Source organism: Oenanthe melanoleuca, chromosome 1A (genome assembly GCF_029582105.1).
Source record: "Oenanthe melanoleuca isolate GR-GAL-2019-014 chromosome 1A, OMel1.0, whole genome shotgun sequence".
NCBI classification, from domain to species: domain Eukaryota; kingdom Metazoa; phylum Chordata; class Aves; order Passeriformes; family Muscicapidae; genus Oenanthe; species Oenanthe melanoleuca.
The window spans coordinates 58,411,991-58,439,659 of record NC_079334.1 but is presented as its reverse complement, the minus strand read 5'-3'; the positions used below and the strand labels follow the sequence as shown (position 1 = coordinate 58,439,659).

The following is a 27,669-nucleotide window of genomic DNA, read 5'->3' as shown; positions in this document are numbered from 1 at the left end:
ATTCCAGGGGTTTTTAAAATTACTTTTTATGTTAGTGTTCTGTTAGACATTAAATTATATCAAAGGAGATGGTACCTCTAAGCCCACTCACTTAAACAAGTTGGGATAAAGTCATTTATCTTAGAAACTGAACTTTGAGCTGCAAAGTTGCTTCACTTCCCCATAACTAACTCCCTAATCCAAACTATTCTAATAAATCTACAAGGCCTGAGAATACCAGATGAATGAGTTGTTTAGATATAAAAATATAGGTCTATAAAAATTCTCACCTGCTCAGTAAGTAATATTGAGGTATTGCTGTACTTTTTACTTGTTTCAGATCCAAGAGTAACAAATCTTAAGAGGAAAAGAGTTAGAGAAATGCACCAAATTACGAGTTCCCAGTTGTAGTGACAATCAAGGAAAATCTCATGCATGTGAAGTAACTGAAAAAAGAGAGAAAATAAATCAAAATTTAATTTGCAATAATAATTACATTACAATACAAGAAAATAGTTACATATGATCACAACTTCAAGAAACATATCCCAGTAATAGATATATGGAAGGTTTTTAGGCCTATAAAATTTGACTCATAATTTTAAACCAACGCTGTATCAGAGATAAGAGGTCTGAGAAAAGATGAATGAAAAAATACACTAAGACAATTTTAAATTCCTGTTCAAACTGGCAAGGGCACTGGGATAAAAAAAAAAAAAATACATTCTCACATGTACTAAATTGCATTCTTAATAAAATACTTATGGTTAGCTAGCAAGCAAACACAATAGATTTAATTAGAAATTGGAAAGAAAACACAACTGGAAGATCCCCTATATTTTGAAACAGAAGTTTAAAGAGAAATCTTAAGGAAGAGAAATTTTCTTTAAGCATAGATCTTACTAAAAGATTTTCCACTAGAGGGCAGGCAAATATAGCCAACAAAACTTTCTCACAAAACACATCAACCAATGTCAGTATCAACTGTCTTTGCAGAAGTGTGTTTTGATGCAAAATGAAGGAAAAAATAGTGTTCCAAAAACCACAATGAAAATGAAGCAGGACACAGATTTAAAATATAACAGTGATATCACAGAATATCCTGGTAAAGATACAAAAGGATCACTGATCGAGCCAACTCCTGGTCCTGCACAGGACACCCCCAAGAATCACACTGCCCCAGGTGTAGAATTCACCACTTCACCTCATTAGACTCCACACTATCAGTGATTGCCCAGCCCTCTAATTTGTTGCAACAAAATTTTCTTTTGCTGTTAGAGACGAATATTCTAAAGTAGATGAAATGACAATACAAAACAGAAGTCTATTCTTAAAAGCTCTAAGAGCCATTTCTGGTTTTTCACTGGGGTCTTCCAACATACTAGAAATCACTATGCAAGAGGCACTCAAAACTGTTTTCAAAACTATTTAAGTCATGGCTGTTTCTCTGCATGTAACATTTTCTCACCTGTGCACAACAGATAAACACAACTGAGATAGTCAGCAGGAAGGCAGATGAAACTATGACATCCACTGAGCGCTGAGGACCTCGACGCTGAAAATACAGGAAATGCACGTGAGTGAAACTCCACCCAGCACTGGTAATCAGCATAACTAGTTAAAATCACACTGTTCTTCACTGGTTATTTCTCAGTTGAGTCAGTTCCCTACTCACCTGCCTCTGACCACATTTTTGTTAGCCACATTATTATACAAATGTTTCTGGTGGCACAGGGAAAGGTGGTATATACAAGTGTGGTTGCAAGGAAAGAAGGGAAGACATTCCACAACAGTGCTATCATCTGCAGAAATTTAAAACACTTGAACTACATTCTATTATCCAAATGATGTTATCTCCTTTCACCCCACCAGCATCACATTAGATTTTGTTTGCCTACATCTCCTGCATTCCACGCTCTCCAGCCTCCACACCATAATTCCTTAGTGTTTTCATTAATCTTTCTCTGCTTGTAAAAACTAGTGATAGGAGATTTCAGGGATCAGAATGTCTTACAGATAATACTTGAGCATAATTTATAGCTTCACCTGGCACCCAGACACTCACAGCACAAATACACAAGAACTGTCTTGCTTTATAAATTCCTTGTGTTAATGACACCAACTGATGAGAGTCTTAAAATAAGATATTGTCAGTATTAGACTACAAGTGATCACTTTTCACCCAACATATTCACACAACTTTTCAGCTGGAGTTACTAAGACAAGACTCCAACTCTCAACACACTCAGGCTGTAACCAAAGGTGAAAACCACACACTGACTTTTTAAAAAGCTGCCTGCAGGCACTGCTGGCCCAGAGTAACAAAAGTGAAGCATATATGGGGCATATGCACCAATAGTAAGTGCACAGGAGCAAACACTCAGACTAAAACACCAACCTTCCATCAGTAGAATAGGAGACATTTTATGTTAGAACATAAACATACATTATTTTATGATGTTTAAAATTTATTAAATGTGTTAAAATCTTATTAAAGCAAAAATAGACATTATTTTACCTTTAGATAGGACCTGAGAGAAAGCCACATTTTTATATTCTGCACTTTCTTCAAGCGGAAGTGAGGTACCTCTGATTTTCTTGCCCTTCTGGCAGATGTTAGATGACCAAAAAGTTTGGCAAAAAGTAGCCTCTGCAGAGACAAAAAAAAAATTACCTTAACTGTTAAATGATTTTGCAGAAGTACTAAAACGTAAGAGAAAAGGCTTCACTAAATATGTTAATGTAATGTACAATGTACCAGTTTAAATTAAAATATGCTAATATAAATGAGAAGTAAGTGCAGCATATCATTAAGGAGAGGAAATACACTAAAACATTTTAAAAGTCTCCACATTCTAATGATTAACAAAATTTAGCTATAATTTGAGTTCTCCTTTTTTTAAATTTTAGACAACAAATCTACTATGCTCTTAAAATTCACAGGGGAAAAAACCAAACCTGCCAATTATTTGCATTAGAGAGACTGATACCACAGAAATTCCTTTCAATAGAAATTTTTAGAAAAAGGTTAATTCTATTCTATTGTATTACATCACATATTTTGACTACAATTTGAGAACAGAAAGTATAAAATGTTTCTTTTGCAGACCAGTAAGTACTTTTATGCTTCAGCTAGTAAGGTTGCTCTATGAAGTTTCAATTGCAATAACAAGCAACAGTGTAATACTTCAGAGAATAGCTCTCACCATCTCCAGCTACAGAACTGATCTAACAACAAAGCAGGCAGGGCCTTGGCCAGGGATGGACAGAACTAATGGAAGGTGTCTCTGCCCATGGCAGGGGTTTGGAACTGGATGACCTTTAAGGTCCCTTCCAACCCAAACCATTCTATGAATTAAATTGAAGGGTTTGAATTAAACATACTGGAAATTTATAGAGCTCTTTTCCTGAAATTACTTCTCCTTGTGGAAACCTGAAACAAACTGAGACATGACTAAGCATTGGGTTAATGCATTGAGCTAGTTTTCTCCCAGAAATTCTCTCCAGAAAAAAAAAAAAAAAATCACCACCACCAAAAAAGACCATTTAGCTTCAGAGACTTCAGTCCACTGGAACTGAGTCATCTCCTAAACTGCAAATCCACTGAAGTGTTTGTCATCACTGATCTATGACTCATAGCGTACTGAAGAAAACAAAATATCCACTAATTCAAAAAGTGCAAACATTAAACCTTGGCTTGCTTTAGATGAAGCATCTTGATTTGCTGTTCCTACCTGTTTATATGTTCTCTCTGCTACACAGAGTAGAAAAAAGAAAATCCACACTAGAGACACTCGGACCACGAAACTTATAAAAACCATTGAGAGAACCAGAACATCTCCATCTGATCCAAATGCAGTCATGCAGAGCTCAGTGGCAGAATGTGCTGCTAGTTGTTCTAAATCTTTAGCTTGGGACAGCCGAAAGACAAAGGGCATTAAACCCAAGATTAAAGATATGACATTTCCAAAAATCTGATAGCCAATTCCTGGTATATAGCTGTTCACCTAAAAACAAAAGAAAACAAGGTATATATTTAATTTTTGAATGATTCTATCATTAATTCAATCAAAAAAATATTAATGTTTTTATCACAAAGAACACTTTATAATCTGGTAAATTGTATGAAAACTTCACACAATCATCTTCCCATTTTTACTATTAAAAAAAAACCAGGAAGTCCTCAAAGAGCACTTAATGCACAGGAACCAAATAAGATGAATAATTTAAAAACCCAACACTAAAACACTGCAGTTAAATTCCAGTGCATATTCCTCCATTAAAAATTCACTGAATGCTGAATTAGCCAAGTCAGCCAATTAGACTGGGCTGCTTAGATCCTGCATGCTGCTCCTATTTCTGTTTAATTTGGTTGTATCCTTTTTAGTGGAATCAAAGTATTTACAGTGCTGACAGGACTGGAGTTCTGTTGTGCTGGCTATGGCTTGCAGAGTTTCTCTCTGCTGTGTCTTGCATCCAACCTGTAAAGTCTCTGAGTCAGGCAGAGATCAGAACTAGGTTTGTGAATAAGTTGCTTTTTAACAAGTTGGAGAGGGTGTCTTGTCAGACTTGTCAGCTTGTCAGAACCAGTGAGAGTTTTCTTTGGCTATGCTTGGATTTTATGAGCAACTCTAAAAAATACAAACATTGCCTGTATTGAAAAAGAGCACATCAATTAAATGCATTTCCAATGGTTTCCTGAAGAGGAGTACTAGGAAAAAGGAGGGAGGACTAGTTGCGAACATCCCACTCAACCTCTCAGAGGCTTGCTTCCTAAAGAGGAAAGCTTTATTTTCCAATCCTAACTTTAGCATCCAGATACTCAGAGCTGTACATTCCCAACCCAATAAATTACCTGTTCATCAAAATCGAGGAGATAAATTCGAATATTCACAGCATGTATTAATAAAACTGAGGTTGGGTATGTGAGCAAGCACCTAACAATGCAAACACCTTTTGTTGTCCCAACAATGAAGATCTGGTAGCTCTTTAAACTAGTAGCAACAAGTAACCAGAGTGATGTAAGCCATAGAACAATAATGTGAATAACAGACACTTAAAGAATGAGACGAATAACAAACAAATTTTAAAAATCCACAACCAACTAACCAACAAAAAAACCCCAACCATAAACCAAGTTTGGTAGTGATAGTGGTAGTACTTACACTTTTAAATACAATATTTGCATAAAGTAAAACAAATACTCACTCTGTTCATTATCATACCACTGATTTCAAGCACAGACATATCTGCTTTCTTGCAGTCATTGCCCTCCCATACAATTGCACTTATTTTTTCTAGTCCTGGATTCAAACTGTGGATCCAAGGCAAATGACTCTGGGAAAGAGAAGGAACATCTTCCATCAGAATTAAAAATCCATTTTCATGTCAATATGCCTTTGTCAGCAATATGCTAACAAAAAAATTTAAAATAAACAAAATGGCCACAAACAATCAAAAAACTAAAACAAACAAGCACACCAAGAAACCAAACCAAAACACTTTAGACTGACACAAATATTGCTATATAGCATTTACTTCTACTTTATGTTAACCTCATTCCTCAAAATCATCCCCTTCTTTTCCAAGAAACAGCTGTGAGAACAAAAAATCTCTCCTTCTCTATACTCCATTTTCTAATAGGGATGAGTTAATGTGATTAAGGATTTATTGACTTTTTCATCCAAATATACAAAAGAAGAAAGAAATATGAAAACAGAGTTCTACTTAAAAATCAGTTTTAATTCTGCCACATTTAATGATTTTTTTCTAAAATTTATTTACTCCTAACATTCTGAAAAGCACTCTTCTCAGGTTAAGCCTAAGGGAAACAGTTTTTCTATTTGATCTTAATGATATTTGTAGTCTTATAATCATTGTTATGCATAAAGATCCCCCTGTGCACACTGTATCTGACCAGACTCAGAGAGCAAGAGGTGTCTAATCAATACAGACAGCTCCTAGAGCCAAGCAATTCCAGGCTAATCTTCTGAATGCACTTAGGGCTCAGGAACCTTTTTCTCAAACCACAGAGCCAAGTGAGAACTAAAGGATATGGAAAAAATATCGAGGTGACAAGTACTGCTGCAGTCATTTCTTGATTTTCCTCAGCCCTTTCTCCCTCCTATCCCATTCAGGAGATTAAAATTGCTTTCAGCTTTAGTCACCTGGCACTATGTGCATCACACTGCTGAAGTGGTGGTGCTGGCAAGGGCATGCTATTATTTTTAGATTTTAATTATCATTGATTAAAAGTAAAGCTTTATTTTTATTTTATTGCTTGCTTTGTAAGTATTGATCTGAAATCTGCTGAGTACTCAATTATCTCCCTTCTTATTTCCACTGAGTGAAGAAGAAATTATTTATAACATTAAAATAGCACAAACATTTGTTGCAGGTTTTTCTTAACCACAGTTTTCCAAGCTCTCCCTCTAGATGGAGTATCAACACCAGGAGCTGATATTCAAAAATTTACAATCTGTAATCAAACAGAAAAATTCTCAACTGGTCTAAACAATATAAATCCTTAATTCAATATATATACACTGTAATTCAACTCACTACTCCAAGGTTTAGTGTAGTGTTTTATGCAATGTAAGCAGGAAGAACTAAAAATGAAAAAAAAAAAAAAAAAAAAAAAAAAAAAAAAAAAAAAAAAAAAGAAAAGACTGCATGAAATAATCCAAATTGCTATTATAATCTATAAGGTTAAAAAAATTATAACCAAATAGAATTTAGACTTGTATAATACTCCCATATCATATATATATATATATATATATATATATTTATATCTATCTACACATACATAAAGCATATGTTATCCTTCTGTTTGCTTTTCTTATATATGCATTTCTAAATAAGCAAACAGAAAGATGTCTGGTAAGTGCTTAAAAAAACAATTCCACTAGACAAAAACAAAAGAAGAAAACCACCAAAACCCAAACACAACAAAAAAATTAAAACAAACAAAAAAGAAAAACCAAAACAGAAAAATATACAAGCAAACAGAACCACCTATCACAGAGGAAACTTAAATCAATCAGCACTTGCAATAAATTAGAATTAAGATTCAAACACTCAAATATTCTATAGGCTATTTTGATATATTGTCATACCCTCTTCTTTTGACAAATTAATGACTGAGTAGCAGAAATCAAGTTTTCCTTGTTTTAATTCTATCAAACCACTTTGGCTTTGTTACTTCCATCTAATACAGGTCTTTATGCAGGTAACACTGAACTTGTGTGTGGTGTAAAAAAGCAAAATTGGTGGATACCAACCTGATGAAATGGGTCATCTCTGAATTCCTTCTTCACACATGGATTCATCTGAGGGCTCTCCACGTCTGTCTCGCTGGTACAGGACGAGTGGCACTCAGCACAGTGCAAGAGATCCTCCCATAGCACATCTTCAGTTTCTGACTCTGGCCTTGTACTCTCAGAGTCCTGTCTGGAGCTTGAGCACCGAGAACTGCAGCTAGTACCTGATTTAGGTGTGTCCTGAAACCCAAACATCCACCGGAATTAATGCCACTGTTTTATTCTACATCATTTCCTGGCAGAGATCTTACAAAGTTCAGATTAGTGAGTCTGTGTTTATCTGGATTTTCAGGATCTTGTCATCAGAATGATTTGTATGTTTATTGCAAGTGTGTCTAAGAGGTTGCACATTTTAAGATGCTGTACCATAAAGCAACAGTCCACTCTAGCTGCTTTTTAGGGATGGTCACATAAGGAAGAATCAAATCATACTCACTATTAAAAGGAAATAACGACTTCACAGATTTTTAGAGCTCATTAGTTTAGAATTTAACAGCAATTATCAAGCCACAGACTCTGGCTATACCTCAAACTTCTGAGGAATTGACCCTCAAAGTCCCCTAAAGTCACATAACATACCCTCTCAAAGACAGAGTGAGCTCGTTTGAAGACAGTAATGCATCAGGTATAGAGGGGGAAAATAAACATAGCTGGTACCAGGTTTATGTGTAATCTGCACAGTTGGACATAAAATTTTAATTATATTAAACAAACTCCATTTGACAAACAAGTATGCCTTTGTAAAGCCAAGTTTTACCTAGCTCTTACATAAAGGAAGAAAAATCTTAAGTTTGGAACATTCAAATCTCCCAATGCATACATATGAAACAATCTACTGTTGTCTTCAGAACAGCAATGCAGAGTTTAAACTACTTTCTACAATAAAAAGAATCCATTTTCAGCAAGACAGGGGTGTAGTATTAAAGCAGTATCAACCTACTTACTGCCATCCTCTGGCAATTTCCATTCCTTCTTAACACCAAATTTCTTTCTACTAATTTCTCTTGAGAACAATTTTTCACACTGAAAAAAATTAGGCAGCTGTCTGTTTCAGCAGACACACTAACTTACTGTGATTCATAGTCCATTATTATCTGAAGAAATACTCTTCATTCTCTCTGAAAACCATGTTTAACGCATTTTATGCAAACAATTTTGTAAAGAAATGTTTAGAAAAAATTGGTCTTAACTCTTTCTCCACCTTTTACAAAGAGAGGAATAACATCAATGCAGAAAGAGTCTGAAGTATTTTTTTAAAACAAAAGAAGATATTTACAGAAGGCAGTCACTACTGGGTACCACTGAGGCTGAAAGCTGATAAAAAAAGAACATAAAAAATAGCTTGGTCAAACAACACACATAAACATGAAGATAAAAGAAAATGCAGGACAGAATTTGTGAGTATATCCACTGACTTCACTAATTTTTTTTTAAATACAAAGAAAGCTTTCACTGATTTGAAAACTATTGTTTCATTTCCTTTGTAATGGTGTGGGGGAGGCGAGTTGGTAGCAAGAAAGAAAAGCTTCCTCTTTCACTGCATCAGTCAGATCAGTGAACGGGGAATAAGTGTAGGACAGTACTGCCACAGCTAAACATGGATCACATTTTATATCTTTAGTTTCTGAAGGTATCTACAAAGTCTTCCCTAGCTTTGAAGCACTCTGAAAGAAAATAATATATCTAAGCTGAAAAACAAAAGAAATCAACTGTAATGGTGTCTTTCTGCTCCCTCCTGTGAAGCATTATGGCTGCACAAGCACACAGTGAAGTGCCATCTTCTGTAGCATGAAACAAACAGTGCCATTATCACAAAGCACACATGCAAAGGCATTAAATGCTGCAATCAGCCAATATTCTGGATCTTTCTAACCAGTCTGTGGGAAATGAGTGAAAGAACAGCTTATTTAATAATGTCTTTTATGCAAAGCATCAACTTCAAGGCTTTGCAGTTGTGATAAGAGCAAGCAATACCTGAACCTTTCCAATACACTTTTCCTGTATCAAGTAGATAGTTTACTTATGAGACTCTGCCTATCAAGCACATCTGTCAGTGGACCTTTGTGAGAGCTGATTTTACTCTTTGCTATCTTTGCTCAGCCTTAGTGAAAAAAATAGCAATACAGCCTTTAAGCCTTCCCTATCTGTGAAGTCACCTACCATTAGCAAAACAGCATAATTTTTAAAAACAATGAATAAATAAACAAAACCACAATAAGATATTCCATTCTCTTTCAATGTCTGAGTTCTTACAATTAAGGATTCTGGTAATATGGAATCTGTGAAATCCCCTATTATAAGCTGTAATGTCTTCAGGTCTCTTAAAATTTCATTATTTTTTATACATTAACAATTTTGTTAAAATTTTATTACAAGATTTTATATTATTGTTTCAACGAACACAAGGAAACGAAAACTCAGAGTCAATCAGACTTCTCCACGAGGGAGTGAATCCAAAAGACTAAATGAAGAGAAACAGAAGCAGTACCATGCTGAAAATTTGCATACTCCCAATTACTACTGTTTCTGTAACAAAGCAAATTTCCAGAGGAGATAACTGGTGTCACAAGACAGCAACAGAGTTGCCAAAACCCAATGAAAAATCTACTCAATGTATTTTAGTCTCCTTATAACAAATTGGAAAATAGGATGAAGCCCAAAGAAACTAGATTACAACCTCTTAGCTTGAAAATACTGTCATTAAACAAAAGAAAAAAAAAATTCTTTGTTCCTCACTAGCATGACTTCCAATTTACAGACTCCTAAAATCCAATATAGGAAAATTTGTGGAAATATAGTTTAACTCCAGCCAGCAACCAAGTGAAACCAACATGCAAGCTGTTTGCTCACTATACCTTACTCAAGAAGAATTGTTTTTAAGAATTCACAGGCACAAAGCAATAGAAAAGAAGATACCTCCAGAGGGTAGTGTTTCTTGTAATGGTGAGATTTCCTGTTTCGAAGCGTACAATCGCTAGAAGTGCGTTCTACACTGCGGCGTAAAGAATAGCCAGTTTCAGGCCCTTCCTCACTGGAAACTTCATCTGATAAATTTGTCACAGTCCTGTGAGCATCCTAGTGCAAGAAATACAATATTAGTAAGATACATTCATATTTACTAAGTCTTGTTCTCAATTGGTGAAATCAAATTTCTTTCTACAACTTTGGTATCTATGATCAGTTAAACCAGATATTAATGCATTTTCAAGACTCAAAAGTAATTGGCAGAGCAGGAATTATGAAATAGAAATTGTAACATCAAAAACATTTTTTCCAAGGAAGGCCTAGGTCACATTAGCCTCAAGAAAGATTATGATGCTTTTATTTTAAATGTGATTTTTCCTAAACTGAACATGCTTAGGATAGGCTTAGAGAAAATAAATCCACATCTGAAAAGAGAACAAACCAAAACAAAAAGTCCAAACCAACCAACCAATCAAAAGTAACAGTATAACATTGAATTATCAACATATTCAATACTAAGTTAACATTTACCACCTCTTACAAGGAAGAAGTGCTTAGAGGATGTATGCTGAATACTGAGGTTATTAATGTGTGTTACTTTGAATACAGGATATCCAGGAGATTATAAAACCCAGACAAATTAAAAGTACTGCTTTCTTCCAAGAGCACTTCCTATGATTCTGTAATGGTTCTATTATTCCCTCTCATTCATATTCCTCATTATAGAGAGTCCTGCCTATCTCACTTGGAGGGAAATCCTGCTTTCCTCATCTTTCACACAGACCAATTTAAAAAAATAAAAATAAAAGGAAAAGGAAGATGATTCACAGGCAAATAAATGATCAGAATGACCTTAAAATTACAAATTGACATTAATCAAAAATCTGTTCCATTTTATCACAGAGAAGGTACAGAATGTTTACCTGGTCAGTAAATACCCACAGATAAAGCACAGCACAGAAATTTGTACATTGAAATACAGAATACCAAAGAATGTTTGAACACCATTAAGGTTCCTCCTACAAGAAAAAGAAAAAGCCAAGTATATGATGAAGTAGGACAACTCACTATAATTTCTGGCTCCAAGACCCTGACCTTAATCTCATTTTTAAAATATTTTTAAGAGGAAAGTAGATAAAAAGACATCAAAGGCATGATAAAAGCAACAAACACACTTACTTTGCGGTGACTGTGGTTGCCCAAGGCATCTCTCCCTGTGGAAGGGCTCCACCCTGTCTCTTCTGGCCTAATCACTTCACAGCGGCGCTCATGGCCCTGCACACATTCTTCACTGCCTTTACCTGGCTTCTTCCCATCAAGGGACACGTAGCCATTATCAGTTTCAGTGGATTTATCTATTGAGCTTTTTGCTTTCTTAGATCTATATTTAAAACAAATACATGTATTAAATTAATTATTCTCTTAAATATTTCCCAGTATAAATCCTGCTTATTCCTATCAATGTTTTAGCTTTACTAAGATGTCCACAAACTAACAATATTAACATTTAATTTTGATGCCATATTTGTAACTATTTAATCTTCTAAATAATACCCACTGTCCTCTCCTAAAATTTTTACAAAATAAACTGTCAGTGTGTGAGAGAAATGTCTATCACTAGCTACTGAAAGAAGAGAAAAGGAAACCTGTTTTAAAAATAAAACTTCACAGCAGCTTTGGCAATAGAAGAACCACAAGCCTCAAAAGTGAAAGAGAAACGCCTCCATTCTACCTTAAGAAATAAAAGAGGTATGCTAGAAGTTGCTTTAATAATAATTATTAATTCAAAGCAAGCATGCAATTTCCTGAAGCTGCAAACAAACATGCTGTTTAGTACTCTGTACACTGATACTTGGTGTTATTTTGAATATACTCTGCTTACTGACAGCCCTACTAAACAGAAGGGGATCTACTCTTTTCTGTAATATCCAGTAACCACCCAGGCAACATTTTACAATATCTCTTACAAACATACCAATTAATCTATTTTTTGAAGGACAAAATCTCAATACCACTTACACTGAATAGTCTCCCATAACATCCTCTAGAATCAAGGCCCTTTCCTAGACAATAAATATACTAGCAAGACTACCTAATGCAAGAAGGCTACCTTACTGTCAGGGACTTCTAGTTTTTCCTTAGGCTTCTGTATTCTCAAGGGAAATTAAATTTTTTTTCTTTAGATTCTCAGAATGCTTGGTGGGAAAAGGGAAGAGAGAAGATGAGGAAAGCGCTATAAATAAGGCTTCTGAAATTTTCTGTTTTTATTTCAAACAGAACACTGGGCATAGATCAGGGAGCTATCAAGAATCTGTTCTACTGATCTCGTGCTCCTGTGAGGGAATATGCACTGCCTTTCTCTTTAAGGACTGAGGCATTCTGTGAGGGCTTGGATTACATAGCAGAAGATTAAATTCCTCTTTAATATGTACATCAAACAAATTGGGAGAATTTGGAGAGTCGCCTCACATTCCTTTCAAGATAAGGTATCCCATATATAAAGGGGAGTCCTGAACACAAAAAATGGCTAGGGACAGCTGGATAAAATGTAAAAACAAATTCCAAAAAGTACCAATTCAGCTCACAAAATAATGACATGCAGAAAAAAAAGGTATAAAGGGATGCAGACAAAATGCAGACAAGAGAAGAGACAATGTTACTAAGGTCTTTAATCCTCCTATCCCTTATTTAATTTCATTTTGTCACCCTAACTAGGAAAAAAGTTAACATTTATATTTCTTTTGAAGTCAAGGAACTGCCTTTCAGTGGCAACTCATTGCAGAATAATAAGGTCAGTTGTGAGTACTGAGGAAGCAGCACTAAAATTAAATTATCTGCACTAAGGAGGAATCCAGATAAGCTAATCTGTAATTCATTAAACATTCCTCCAGCACTTTGTAGAAGTTTCTTTCTAATAGTGCAATAGTAAATGCAGTTCTCATCACACACACATACATCCAGTCAGCAATATTTCCTTCACAAGTTACTAAATGTACGAGCAGATAGCGGTACGACTCTTCCAAGTTTAATTTGAGAAGTTTTTATACATTTTATACAAAACTTTAAAGCTAAAAGAAGTAGCCTCAAACAGTTGAATAGGGGCAGATAAGAGAAAGAAAGAACATATGCATGTATGCACAACTTTTTCAGATGGGATTTCACTACTCAAGCAATGTCTGAGTGCTAAAATTGCAAGACCAAAGCTACTTGTCTGGTATCAACTAAGGCTCTTTCTAAATATCAGGGAGCTTGACTGAAGTCTTCATTTGCTTCTAACAGAGAAACCAAAGTGTTCTTTTCTAAAGATTCCCTGAATTTAAGTGTAAGCCTCAAGCCAGAAAAACATATATTTGGGCTTAAAGGTAGGCTTTTGTGCACGTTTAAAAAAAAAAAAGAAACAAAACAAAACAGTAACAAACAAACAATATATACCTAGCTGACAAAAATGTATGGTTTTCTATAATCTATATATATATATATATATATCTCCTTAATCAACTTTTACAATTGCAGGCTACAACTAAGAGTGAAACAATGAACACCAGGAATAAATACAATGTTTTAAAAGGCTTGAATATATGCAAAAGCTAAATCAAGAACACTTTCAGTCTTATTCATGCATTAGCCAGAGAAAATATTAAGGAAAAGTTAAATAAAGTTTCTGGAGGAGCGTGGATTTGCACTGTCAAGTATTCTTTCAACGTATTTTCATTAGAGTTGATCAGAAACATTCTTCTTTCTGCTCTCACTACAAAACTTTTAGAGAAGTTACAAGATCTCCACTGGAGTAAGGACACGTGCAAATTCCCACATCAGTACTACATTCAGAACAAGTCACCTGCTTGGGTACTGCACTCTTTTTGAGTAAAACTTATCAACAGTATTTTCTAAATTGCCCCTGCACTGGATTAAATTTTGGAATTATAATTTTTAAGTCAGATTGAGTTCTGCCAATCAAAAGGATGTTAATTGAATACACAATTCCAGTTTACCAATGATCTGAGCACAGGCAAATGGTGTAGGTACACAGGATCCTGCCCTAACACAGAGAACATAATTTCTGAGGTTGATTTGAAATCATGTATTTATGACCTGCACTTAAATTCCAGAAAAGAGATTAACGTAAGTGGAAAAACTGCTGAAAATAAATACTAATGAGACATTCTATATAAGACATTCTAATGTGCTTATCTAAAGAGCTTCCAAGTATGTCTCAAGAAACAGGACAGGTGTAGCTGTGAAGCCTCCTTGCACTAAGATTTTGTAAGACTTTTTTTAAGCAACATCAACAAGTAGTCAACATACTCCACACTGAGCTCTTGCTTCCTCATTCCCAGCCCCACTCCCATTGTGCTGACAAAACTGCTTGCATTACCATGAAAAAAATTACATGAAGCAACTGAACTGCATGTTCCTCTGGTAAAAAAAGAAAAAGGTTATTTTTCATCTGGACAAGTTTGTATGGCTCTAGACATACGAACAACTGTGCCTCTGCAACTGAAGGGGTAACAAGGGCTAAGGGCTCTGTGCTCTTTTTTCTTTAGAGAAACTGTATATACTAAGTAGTCACCACTGAAGCTTAACCTCTATATATATGCACACACCACCTCTCATTAAATGGTTTAAACAAGTCTTCAGGATAAGTTTCAAGTTGAGCCCTTCTCAACTGAAAATACTCTAAGCCCAACAGCAGGAAAGCCAAGGGAAAAAAATAATCTTTCAACACTCTTCTTACTGCAGAACAGTATCTTCAATGAAGGGAAAACAAAACACTAAAAAGTATACAAGATTACACTTGACATAAACATAACCAGAGAGCAAGGCCCACAGACCCAAAGAACAGCTCTGGTGCCTATCACTATGACCCACAGTTTATCAAAGAGAGCTTAACTCACACAGGAAAAAGTCAGATGAACTCTCCTCTTACAACACTTTCAAACATTTTTAAAACTTTTTCAAGTAGATACTACCAGAACATAATGTAAGCTTTACCAGTGGTTAAGAGCACAGACCACAAGTATGACAGACATGTTAGTGTTGCTGTATTTACAATGCAGCGTGCACAACAAAACATCAATTTAATAACTTGCATTATCCCTTTTCTCAATTTAATACTACTTTACTGAGTATATTTTCACTTATTAATAAATGCTGATACATAGCACTCCAAATAATGCATGTCTTGCACATAGAGCTAGAATGTTTTTTTAAAAGACTTTTTTTAAATAGCCCAATCAGTGTTTACTTGAATCCTGAAGAAAAAGTGTGTCATTTATAACAGTGACAGAGTTGAATAAACATTCTCTTGGAGCAACAAGGAGGTAATGTAATAAAGTAAAATTAAAGAGTTGAATTTTTCTCTTTGGATTAGAACTGGTGGCAAGAGTAGAACAGGTTGCCTAGAGAAGCTGTGGCTGTCCCATCCCTGGAAATGTTCAAGGCCACAGGCTCTGGTCTAGTGGAAGTTGCCCCAGCCTATGCCAAGGGGGGAGAACTAGATGATCCTTTAAGGTCCTTTCCAACCCAAATTATTGAATGACAATTCAATTTTTTTTTTTCAAAATTATTGCATCAGCATTTGGAAAAGTCAAGAAACAACACATTAGTCCATTTTCAAATACTCAGATGAGTTTGCTATCAAGAGCAAAAACTAAATCAACAGGAGTTTAATCATTACATCAATATTTACTTAATTAGAAAAGGGATAGTGCATCTCTAACACATATGTAGCCTTGAATAAATACAAACCCTGATAAAAAGAAAGCAGCATGCCAGATATCTCTGAAGACAGCGCCAATACTGCAAGAGGTGCTTGTACCGTAGCTCTGCACTGTTCCCTCCTGTGTGTTATCTGTGGTACTAGAGCCATCTCCTTCCCTATGTACTTCCAAATGTGCTGCTTTCCTTAATTTCCTTTGTCAGAAGAGATTAAAACGGGAAGGTAGTTTTGTAAGTGCAATCTGCTAGTTCTCTGTGTTCAGCAGTTTAAGCATGCAAAAACAAGCAAGACTTCAAAGTATTCTGCTAAAGCTTTGCCACATCAATTTAATAAACTCCATTTAATAAAAAAAAAAACATGATACATTCATTATTATAATACTTAAACACAAAGCACGTTTCACTTCATCATCAGAAGCTTAGACCTACAAAATTCATTGCTGCAGTGTTTCCTATTTTAATAGGACAATTCTGTAGGAAACCAGTCATTGGAAGACTTAAATTCTACATTTCTAAGAGCATCTCTTTTGACATATACTTTCCACAGATTATTAGCCAGATTTATAAAATTAAATTTGCAGCAATATAAACACTGTCAGTCCACCACTATTCAGATAACTGTTTTGAGACAAAATGTCAGATTTAATGCATTAAAATTCAAATAAAACTATGCCCAAGTCAATTCCTAAAAGTTAAAGAGCACCAATTAAGCAGCCTTTAAAAGTTTCAAGTAAAAACAGAGCACCAATTTCTCATCTCTAGCAAAGCACTGTAAACATCTACTTTTTTTTTTTTTTCATGCACATTCTCTACAGTAGTTTAACAATCCTAAATGATAAAGTACTTTAACACAGACTATACCTTCTTCTTTTACCCCCTGTGCTGGGAGGTGGCTTAGGAGTTCGTGTTGAAACAATCTGACAGTGCACAGTCCCAAGCAGCAACATGAGCCATATTGGCCCAATGACTTCAGTCAGAGGTATATTATGTGGGCTTTGGGCTGTATAGAATAGCACTACAGCAGCAACTGGAAAAGAAGGGAAATGAAGTTGAGTTTATGTCTGAAATGGCCAATTCATATGGCTTTTATTAAAAACAAACCAGTCAGATGCAGACCTTTACTTGCATTTTAAGCTAACTCATGTAATTCTGAGAGAACAATATTATTTTGCTGAAAACCAGCAGCAATTAGGGTCTAAACAGTTCACTACTGTCTTAATACCCATCTTTTCTTTCAAACTTCTGGTATTATAGGTATTGCTCAAAAAAGGTGGCTGTATGAAGTAAGGGAGAAAAAACATTTGGAAAGCTGTATCTATCATGAAACCACTTTAACTATGGTGAAACATCAGTAGGAGACAAAATCAAAAAGTAAATATTATCCTTTAAGCAGCCCAAATAAATTCAATTCTGTATCATGTGTTATGACAAAGCACAATCCAGTGAGTTTGATGACACTTGAGACTAGAAACTCCTTACATGGCACAATGCATTTTAAACTCCATGTCCCAGCCAAGGGACAAAGTTGCCCAGAGGGACAGGCAGCCATGCATAAGTACAACTATAAATGTTCTATATATACTGGTGTGCATATTTTTTTAGCAGATCAAAAGACAAGCCATGTAAACTATGGGGTAGTCCAGCTGAAGTGACCAGAGCTCCAACTAGCAGTTGTGGTTGGAAAGAGAGCCAGCTTCCAATTTCATGGCTAACTGTTAGTTTTGTAACCCAACAGCCACTTTCCATATACAGCCAGCAACCAGGCTCCTGTACCCAGAGCCCAAATACTCAAAAACATCTCTACAGGCTCCAGGTCAACCAGAACACATCCACCAGGCATGAAGCAGGTGGAAAAGGCAACCCCTCTCCTCTCTGCTTACTCTCTGTTCTTGTTACTCTGACCTGAAGAGCTGTGATGTATAACTCATGAGAGAAGCTATCAGGAAAAAAACAAAAAAAATAAAAACACTCACAAAAACTCCAAGAAACAATTCAGAAATAGAACCAGGAAATAATTCTCTGTGCCTAACATCCGCATATCCCATGAGGTTTTGTTCATGTACTACTGAAAAGTCAAAGTCCCATAATTTAGATCTATTTCTAGCACAAGAAATACAAATTCAACAGCTGGCACCAGTTCTCTGCTGAAATTGACTGAAAAAAATGCAGCCACATACAAAGCTATGTGCCACATTCAAACATCTAAAAAAAAACCCATTAAGCAACACCTAACACAGCAGATACCTGGATGTGATGTTCTCCACTAAAAAGAGATTTGATGTGTTTTTTGTGAACTAATCTTTAGCAAGGTAACTAGTATTAGAAACATGAACATACAAAACAATATAATTATTTTTGACTATGGAAAAACTTTTTCTAATTTCCCCTTTTTCCTAAATTAAGCACCAAAGTTTTGCATGGCAGTAGCCTTTATTACTATAAGTAAACTACATTTTTGCTGTATAAGGTTCCTCAAAGACCACATGCATCAATGACAAATCCAACTTATTAAAAATAAATAAAAATAGGCATGGATAGCAAAAGATAATGTTACCTCTTTCTAAGTGAGCTTATCCGAGGAATACACAATTAGCTCCATGAGGTATAAAATGTAAAGGAGCTGATTTTGGCTCCTATCATACAATTTGGATAAACACATACTTCTGAGAACACAGGGCTCCACAGATCCATGTGAAATGATTTGCATGAAATTTTAAAATTCACTACTGCTACTTTAAAAACATCAAGTGAAGCAGAGCTGTCTAGAAGAAATAATTTTCCAGAAGGCAAAAATCTGCAGATTGCAGATTTCTACCACAGCATTTCACACAGATTTAGAAAAATATTGCCAATCTTCTGATCTTTTTTAAGTAAGATGGGAGAGAAATCCAAGAATTTGTTTCTGCACAGTGTGACAATACCCTCTAGTTCAGGTTATCCAAGAATTGCTCCTACCAACAGCTAGGTAGGAGTGGTTGGAACAGGATTTCTTACAGCATTTTCAATTATTTCTTTATGTGTTTACAGTATTTTGATCTCTGCTTTTCTTAAACACATTGGCTTATTTTGTAAAATAGACACAAATGAAATAATAACACATTGAACAAAAAGCTGCCTCAGAGAAAGACCAAGACCAACAAGCATTTATTTTTAAAGCATTTAAAGGTTGGAAATATTTTTAATACCAAATTTAAAAATGCACACACATATATATTTATATATCTCACCACCACAACAAACAACCATTACATCACTATTAAAGATTTTTGCTTTATAGTTAAGAAATACACAATAAATGCTCTAAGTTTGCACTTTCCCATTAGAATATAAAAACATTTAAGTTAAAAATAAGGTATTACTATATACTAGATAGATAAGGAAGCAAAATAAAAAGGTTTTACTTATATCTTAAGTCACTGGCCTACTTCATGACCTTGAGCATAAAACATTTCTCTGTTGTTCTCTTATCACACATTGTGCTAATCACTTTACACTACAGGAAACCAATGCAAACAAACCTGGAGTTTAAATCTAGAGCCATAGACAAGTTTTTTTCTGTAGATTTACATAAATGCTAGCAAGTATCTTGGTAAAGCTAATCAAATTTAAAGCAGTAATTCCAAGTAATGCAATTCATAAATCTATAGAAAATACTTAAGGTAAATTATTTAATTTAATTATGAACACATAAAAATGAAATATAGTCAGACTATTTAACAACAATGTCAGTGAGAATCTGTCATGATGACAGAAAGTCCAAGATACAATAGAAAACCCAGATTCAGGGCAGAAATATGGCCACTGGAATTTGAGATGTTTTATTTTTTAGCTTCCATAATGGATTCTTGATGTTTTGGCACTGCCTTACCAACCCTATATAAAATTAATAACTAAGCACACTTTCTGAGTAAAATAAAAGCAAAACCTCTATATAAATGCCTGGGGGGGTTGTTTCAAATAGTTCCCAATAAGTAAGCCCACTTAACTTTACTTACATGTATATTGTAAGTCTTTTAATTTATTTCAAAAACTATAAAAAATCTGCAGCTAGTTCTGCACAGTTTCAATATCAAGTATTTCAAATAGTTGGATTATACTGTAATATGGAATAATATTCACTATTTCCTTCTATTTGTTAACTCACAATCACAGAAATACTTTGTCATCTTACAGACTATATGGATTAGGGAAATGATGATTCATTCGAATCACAACTTAGTAAATTCAAGACCCTAAGAAATCTGAGAGGAAAAGGGCTAGTTATATGAAAGCTCTGTAATTAATGTCCTAAAAACTTGTTTGCACTCAGAATCATTGTCTCACTATTTCTCTACTTTTAGGGTCTTATGGAGGCATCACAAATTAAGTGTTTTTTTAAAAATAAATTTACAAATAGGAACAAAAAATGACTGCAATGATGTTTCTCAGACTAAGACATCCATGAACATAGTAACAAACCAACCACAACTTACATATTTTACTATCTATATTACTACAAACAAGATTAACATTATTATAACACTATGGAATCTCTTACCATACAGAAATTTGGAATCTATCTCAGAAATGGGGATAAGAAAAATTTTTGATAGAAGGCCAGAGGAGTATTTATCAGTACAGCAGGTCTGGGGGCACTGGAGCAGTGAGATTAATTTTATACCTGCTAATAACATCACCACAGAAGAGGTACTGCCTTTTTTTTTTAACTCCATATATTGTTCTAATTAAAATTTCCAAATGATACAATGATTCACAACTGAGACGACAGATGGTGAATTTGAAAAAGTAATATTGCATGTTAATTGGATTTCAGTGAAAAATTCATTAGTCATTTAGCTTCTCAGGGTACTTCTATTGCTCCCAACTTTCATTAACCTTCTGTTCCAGATCTGTTGCACAAACTTCTGAAAAACCTATTTTTTTGATGACTTTCATACTGATAGACACTGACTCACTCCATTACATTCCTCTCTAATTTTCCTCTTATGTATCACATATAATTAAGACTCACAAAGATTGCTAGAACTCAATACTGAATACACCAAACACTGTGAACTGACAGTTCTGTTTGTTAACAGTTGTACTGAACTGAATTAGATAGTCCTGAAAACCTGAGTTATATTCAGGTGTGACAAACTAACATGTGCCAAATGCTGAAGAAAGCCTGTGAGGAGTGTTAATTTTTTCATTATGCATCCTTTATATATGTAAAAGAAATGTTAACCAAGAGACATATGCTCGGGACAGTGCCATTCCAGTATTTTCTGAAAATACTGGAATAGACCTTAACAGCATGAAGTTACCCAAGCAGTGCACTGCAGCTTCCATATGGTTAAAATAAGGCAATCAGTCCAAGCTGATGCTGTAATCCAACTCTACCTTGGAGAAGGTAAAGAACAAGCAGCCAGAAAAAAATGACCCTTGATGTCACTTGTAGCCACCACCTGTAGAAGAATGGAAAGAAAACAACTCTCACGATTCCTTTGCGGGTCAAAGATGTCCAAGGACTTTCAGGTTTTGCTTTAGCAAAAGCAGATCCTTTAAAAAAAAGAAAAGAAATTTGAATTTATTTCATTTATTTTATTTATAATAGAAACCTTAGTTGTTCAATAGCAGAGTAGTTAGGATAACGAAATGGTAGAAGTACAAGATTTATTCAAACAATTGCGCTTAATAATTGCTCCTTTAAATAACTACCTCCTCAATCCAAATACAGCATAAATAGTTGATGCCTTCTTGACTGCCATTATCAGGAACTTCTGCAAATACCTGTATTTCAGAATGTTTGAATGACAGAACATTGCCATGTCAAAATTATTCTAAAATCAATTAAAAATGTTTCTGTTTCACAGAGGTATTAGAAACTTGATACGAAGCAACAAGTCTCATGAAAACACTACATGGCTGTGCAGGCACAGCAGTCCTTTCCCAACACAGAAAAAGGATCTAAAATACCAACATCTGTAAATTGCACCAGCCATTCCATTCAGGAAAATGGAATGAAGCTGGGAAGTGAATCTGTCCAACTGAGAACTAGTCTCAGGAGCAGGGAAGCCACCCAAGGAATAATTTATCTTTGTGTCTCCTTCTATACCATTTTTTATCTCTCTCATTCAAACGTCCTTTCTCTCCCTTATCTCTCCATTTCTTTTTCTTCCCAGCCAGAAGACTGTAAAATTTACTTAATGGGGATGTGACTTAAATTATACAGTTATTGACTGGAAGGGTAACTACTGCTTGCTGCTACACCATCCCCATTTCATTTACAAGCAGCACTGGCATTAGTGAGCTCTGTGCTGCACAGGTAAAACACTGCCTGAAACTACTTTAATGCCAACTTATATATCCATCAATCATTTAAATGCTATTTATGTACATCACTGCACCGAAAAGGTCTAACACTGTTTCTTAGTTTCTTTTAAGTATTAAGTATTTGATTTTGTTTCTTTCTCTCAAATCCCCATTTAAAAAAAGTTATAGTGTTCGGTGATGTGAGGAAATCTTATCTGCACAATCACAGAGGAGTTCAAAAAGAAAATTGGAAGTGGGAGCCCAAATAATATTTTGTGGGGTCCTTCCAGGGTTCCTCTCAAAACTCTCCACCGGAACCATCAGCCCAGCTCAGGCCCAGCTCTGTGAGGCCAGAGCAGGACAGAGGCAGAAGAGGAGGTGGGAATCCAAACATGGGATGAATGAACACCATATCAGGCCCAGTCCAGGGCTGTCCCAGAAGAGCCATGACTCCCATGCCCAGGTGGGAACCCTCACCATGCTGGGAGCAGCTCTCCAAGCCATCTTTCAGAGGGAAAGGGATGCCACGGCAAAGGAGCTCAGATTGCACAGCACTTACAGGGCACTTAGGGAAGAATCCAGGAGTGGGAGAAAGAAAGGGTTTGGGCAATTCAGGGAGGAACAAGTGCTGTGAAATTGAGGGGTAAGAGGATAAAAAGGACTGGTCACACAAACAGCCACTGCCCAGAGCGCTGTTTGCTTGGCCATGCCACAGGGCTGCTCAGCACAGCCTGGACTGATTTCTCCCTAAACTCCCCAGAGGCTGCTGGGCCAGGGGCTGTCTGCTCTGTGTCTGTGTCCAAGGACACCGACATGGGGCTGAGTGTCAGCACCAGCTCTCAATGCAGAGTCTGGGGGAACTGTGTGCCCGTGGTGCCGGCAGCCCCAGCGACTCCTGGCAAGGACAGAGCTCCGAGCAGAGGGTGAGGATCCCGGGAGAAAGGGGGTGAGGCCTCGGGGAGAAAAAGGGTGAAGCTCCCAGGAGAAAGGGGGTGAGGCCTCAGGGAGAAAAAGGGTGAAGTTCCGGGGAGAAAGGGGCTGAGTGCCCGGGGAGAAAGGGGCTGAGCAGGCCTCCAGAGGCCAGCACTGGGTGTGAAGTTGCCCAAAGTGGCTTCCTGGCTATGGCCACTACCTGGCTTCCTGGAATGGATACAGGAGATTGTGCTGGCTGCTGCGCTCATGGATTAAAACACTTGATAATGTTCTCCCAAGCCTTCACGAGGCATGAGGGAAACTACATACAGATAAGAATAAATTAAGACTAAATAAAGACTTTTAGAAAAGTCTCATATCATCTGACCTTTTGTTGCTGTATTGTTACTTAAAACAGGAAAGAAAAAATCAATGCCTATACACATTTTACCCTCCAGAAACTTCAACACAGCATTCCCTGCAGATGTCAGAAGACTTGAAAAAAGTCTAAATGCATGGCAGTAGGAGACTTTTAACCACTAGTAACTCTAAAATGATAAAAGACAATGCACAAATTACTTTTTTTTTTTTACAAATCTATACAACAAAACTTAAATTAAATCCTTAACCTGTCAATTTAATCTTAATATCATTATTTAACAATATTTTCTATTCATCTGCTTTAGGGAAGAATTACATAGGGTTGGCTGTGTTTTGTTTCATTTGGTGTTATTTTAAACCTACTAATCCACTTTTGTTATAAGACACAGGATGGCTGTTACTTTAACACTGAGAAATTCAGCTTTTTCTAGCTCAGAACCTACCTCTTACAAGATCAACATCTATGAGGTCTGGTTTCACATGTCCTGTTTTCTTTGGTTTGTTTCTCAAACCCTGCAATAGACAAATACTATCAAAATACTTTCATGCAGATCACAGTCACTACAAAAGACAAAAATATCTATGTGGTCAGTAATTGCATTTAACCTATACTGCTTCTGAACATTCAGACAAACATGTCAACTTCAGAGATCTAAAGTACTATAAATTAAGCATTCCAAATAACAATGCACAATGGATGCCTTTTACACACTTTACAATCTATATAAAACTCAACCAATTACTGACTCACCAGGCTATTTTCCAAACAGGCACTCATGGCTTTGCATTATGCAGAAAATGTATGCACACACTTGCAATAATTAGTAATACATGTCTATTAGCTATTCAGAATTTTTGCAACAAATTACATTCTTGATTCTCTTTTCTCCTTAGATGTCTAACTCAACTTTCACAAAGCACTTATGTTGCAACTCCTTAACTCCAAATCCAGACAGCAAATCACGTTGCAATGCAGGAGCCACTAATCAGCAAGCTCTCAAAACTCCAAATTCTAGAAAAATATTGAATTTTTCCTCAGTAGCAAATATAGATTAGCCAATTAAAAGGAAGGGAAAAATCCCACACAACACGGATGCAGCAGGAAGAAAAGCAAGCTTATTTTGTCTTTTAGAAGCAGCATCTTCCACAACTGAAAAACCAGACTCTCTGGCAAAGCTTTCAAGTTTGTTTTTAATGCTAAAAATGTGATGCTGTACTCTCAAGTCTCAGAGACAGCTGTGAGTTTATTCTGCTCCCCTTAGCTTAGGTTCTTGGTCACATTAGACAATAACGAAATCAAAGCATACAACTCATACATAGTAAAATGAAATAATTCAAAAGATATTTAGGATATAAATGGAATTATTATGAAAGTCATTTAACTGCTCTCATTCAAAAAGCATTTAAATTGGTAAACTGTACATTTCTACCATTGCCATGGTTCATCCACGTGTAAAAACACTACTAAAATGTAAACATTAAGTGGAAACGAAAACATAAAAATGAAATTATTGTCAATGAGAGACAGATCAGTGAAATCCGGTAGTGTTAATCTTCGTAAGAATAATATCAAGCAAAATGTTCAACTGAATGCAACTTAAAATATTTCTCACATCTAAATTAAACTGGATTTCTTTTTCATGCAGAAATAAAGATTAAAAAAATCAAACAAGCGAGATATGTAGCCATTATCTAATGTGCCTATTAGAAAAATGAGTTTGCTTCAAACAAAAAAAAATTAATATACAGAACTGAAACATGAATAGGAAGAAATATGCTCTGAGAATGACAAATAGAGAAATCAGTTGCATTTTAAATTCAAAGACTACAAAGACCTTATAATGCAAGATTTTTACAGAACTGCAGTCCTAAAAATGCAGTAATTTCATGTGGAATGAGAAAAGAAGCCCATAATTAGAACTGGAAATTACTGTAATTCTAGAATCAGCTACAGATTCTTGTGAATCTTGTGTGAGCCACTCCATTTCATAAAGAAAACTGAAGCTTAAAAAAAATTGCTGAATGATATAATAATTTTCAAATGTATTAGTGCTTATGGGCCATAAGAGCTCTCTTGAAAGTCTAAATAAAGATGTGCCTCTTGGAAGAAATAATCTCCTAGATACATGTGCTCAATCCTAGGAAAAATTTACCACTGTGGCTCCAATTATACTTTCATGTTAAAGAAAGAAATCTGAAAAAACTAAGACAAGAGTACAACTTGACACAACCTTCAGAGGAAAAGAAATGGTGACTCATTCTTCAAAAATTCCATTGGTCAAATAGTACTTTCAGCATCCATGGACCTCACCGAGTTGGCTCCTGAACTGTTTGCCACAGACAGTAGAAGCATTCCATTTATTCAGATGCAATTTCTACACTTTCTTAATACATCACAAATCTCTAATGCACACGAAAAACAGCAGTGTTTTAGACTAGGGTTATTTTTAAAAAATATTCAATGTTTTATAATGCCCAGACCCATACAGTTAGTTCATATAATTTCTATTCAGCACCAAACACATTTCAGGTAAGCATTAACAAAGGAAGGTTTAAATAAAAATGCTTAAAAGTAATTGTTATTATTGCAAAAACTCTTTTACACAAATTTTAAAATTGATCTTAATATTACAGTTATAACTAAATTATAAATTTGTAGTAAGAGAAATGCATTTTCTACTAAAATATAAGAATTTTTCAGAATTTTAGTGAAGTTAATTTACAAATTATTACGTTATTTCTAAATTTATAATGTCAAATCACTGTAGGAGCTTTGAGATTAAAGTACTAACGCATAATACCTGAACTTAGTCATGTGCCTTGGTGTTACCCGAATTGCAATTCAGTCAACCCAAACTCAGACAACACAAGCAATTTGTTATTGGACTCCTGAGCCAAACAAGATGCTACTTCCAGTCAGCACAGGGCACTAATTGCAGTAACTATTTGAAGAACATGCTATTGCACAGCAGTTAATGAACTCCTCTCGTGGCTGTGACAGGGTTTCATGGCCATGGGAAGGACCCTTCAGGCAACCCCAGGCCCAGCTGTGCTGCTGAAACACCATGGGGTTCAACTTAATGTGTGTATTTTTCTGTACAAAAACTCTGTAGCTCAGGTGAGTAACAATACCCACAGAAGGCAAGCAAGTCCCCACATACAGTTTTGTTTGAGTACTGGGGAGTAAAAAAACCCATCCCCAAGGAAACTGAAGCAACGTACATTTTACTGATGTTAAGTAATAGCAACACCTTGCAACTCATGCAGAAATAGCACAGTATTTCCATGCAGTGTTGGAGGTAAAAAAATGGTTAATTGCAAGAAAATGTTAACTAAATTAGTATAATGGGTATTCATATATAAGCCATATAAGTACTACCTATAGGATTGATTCCTTTATATCCAAAATGATTTAGCAATGTGGCAGACACTGATGGTACTGTTAGTTAAACCAAAATGCACAGAACACTGTTAAACTGCTTGTTCAGAGAAACAAAGCCTGAGGTACTTACCAGTCTAATAAACTGTACAAAACAATGACAGCATCATAAAGGAGGGAAAGTAAACTGCAGGTATAAGGTAACTAACTGAAAGCAAAGAGAGCTCAGATAACTGACATTAGAATTCATCACAAAGAAAAGTGAAAGACAGAGGTATTAACACAACTAAGCCCTGCCTTAAGATAAGTGAAAAGAAAAAAGAAAGTACTGAGGTACAGAAAGATGCATCACACTAAATGCTGCAGAGTTATTAATTATATAAAATAAATAGAGCATAGTATGCTGGTTACATTTCGTTACACTCCAGAAGTCTAGTTTTACTTTACTAGTATTAAATTCCACCACATACAATGTAGATTACTTCAGCATACAACAACAACAAAAAAAAATTAAATGCTGTATTATTACCTTTATTTCTCTTTGCTCTACTGATTTTTCCCATATTTGTTGATCATATGCTCCAATCTAAAAAGAAAAAAATCTACATTAGGATTTAAAAGACATTGATCAAACAAAATCAAATCAACCTTCAACAAGAGAAGCATGAAGCCGGCAAGTTATTGCCTTGGGGAGTTGACAAGAAGTTTTTATCTTTCCCATGC

General features: G+C 35.5%; 1 protein-coding gene across 3 annotated transcripts in view; it reads right to left on the bottom strand.

Moving 5' to 3' along the window:
* PHTF2 (putative homeodomain transcription factor 2) overlaps positions 1–27,669 on the bottom strand; it is a 64,192-nt gene that overhangs the window by 11,487 nt on the left and 25,036 nt on the right. For 2 of the 3 annotated variants that reach the window (XM_056516282.1, XM_056516281.1), the window contains exons 3-15: positions 27,476–27,532; positions 24,011–24,080; positions 21,363–21,521; positions 16,845–17,010; positions 16,014–16,178; positions 11,445–11,646; positions 10,218–10,376; positions 7,263–7,481; positions 5,188–5,316; positions 3,714–3,986; positions 2,498–2,629; positions 1,448–1,534; positions 270–425 (exon numbers count right to left, since the gene is read on the bottom strand). In XM_056516282.1, the coding sequence (XP_056372257.1) occupies positions 270–425; positions 1,448–1,534; positions 2,498–2,629; positions 3,714–3,986; positions 5,188–5,316; positions 7,263–7,481; positions 10,218–10,376; positions 11,445–11,646; positions 16,014–16,178; positions 16,845–17,010; positions 21,363–21,521; positions 24,011–24,080; positions 27,476–27,532 (1,974 nt within the window). The remainder of the gene's footprint in view (positions 1–269; positions 426–1,447; positions 1,535–2,497; positions 2,630–3,713; positions 3,987–5,187; positions 5,317–7,262; positions 7,482–10,217; positions 10,377–11,444; positions 11,647–16,013; positions 16,179–16,844; positions 17,011–21,362; positions 21,522–24,010; positions 24,081–27,475; positions 27,533–27,669) is intronic. The other variant, XM_056516284.1, reaches the window with a different exon arrangement.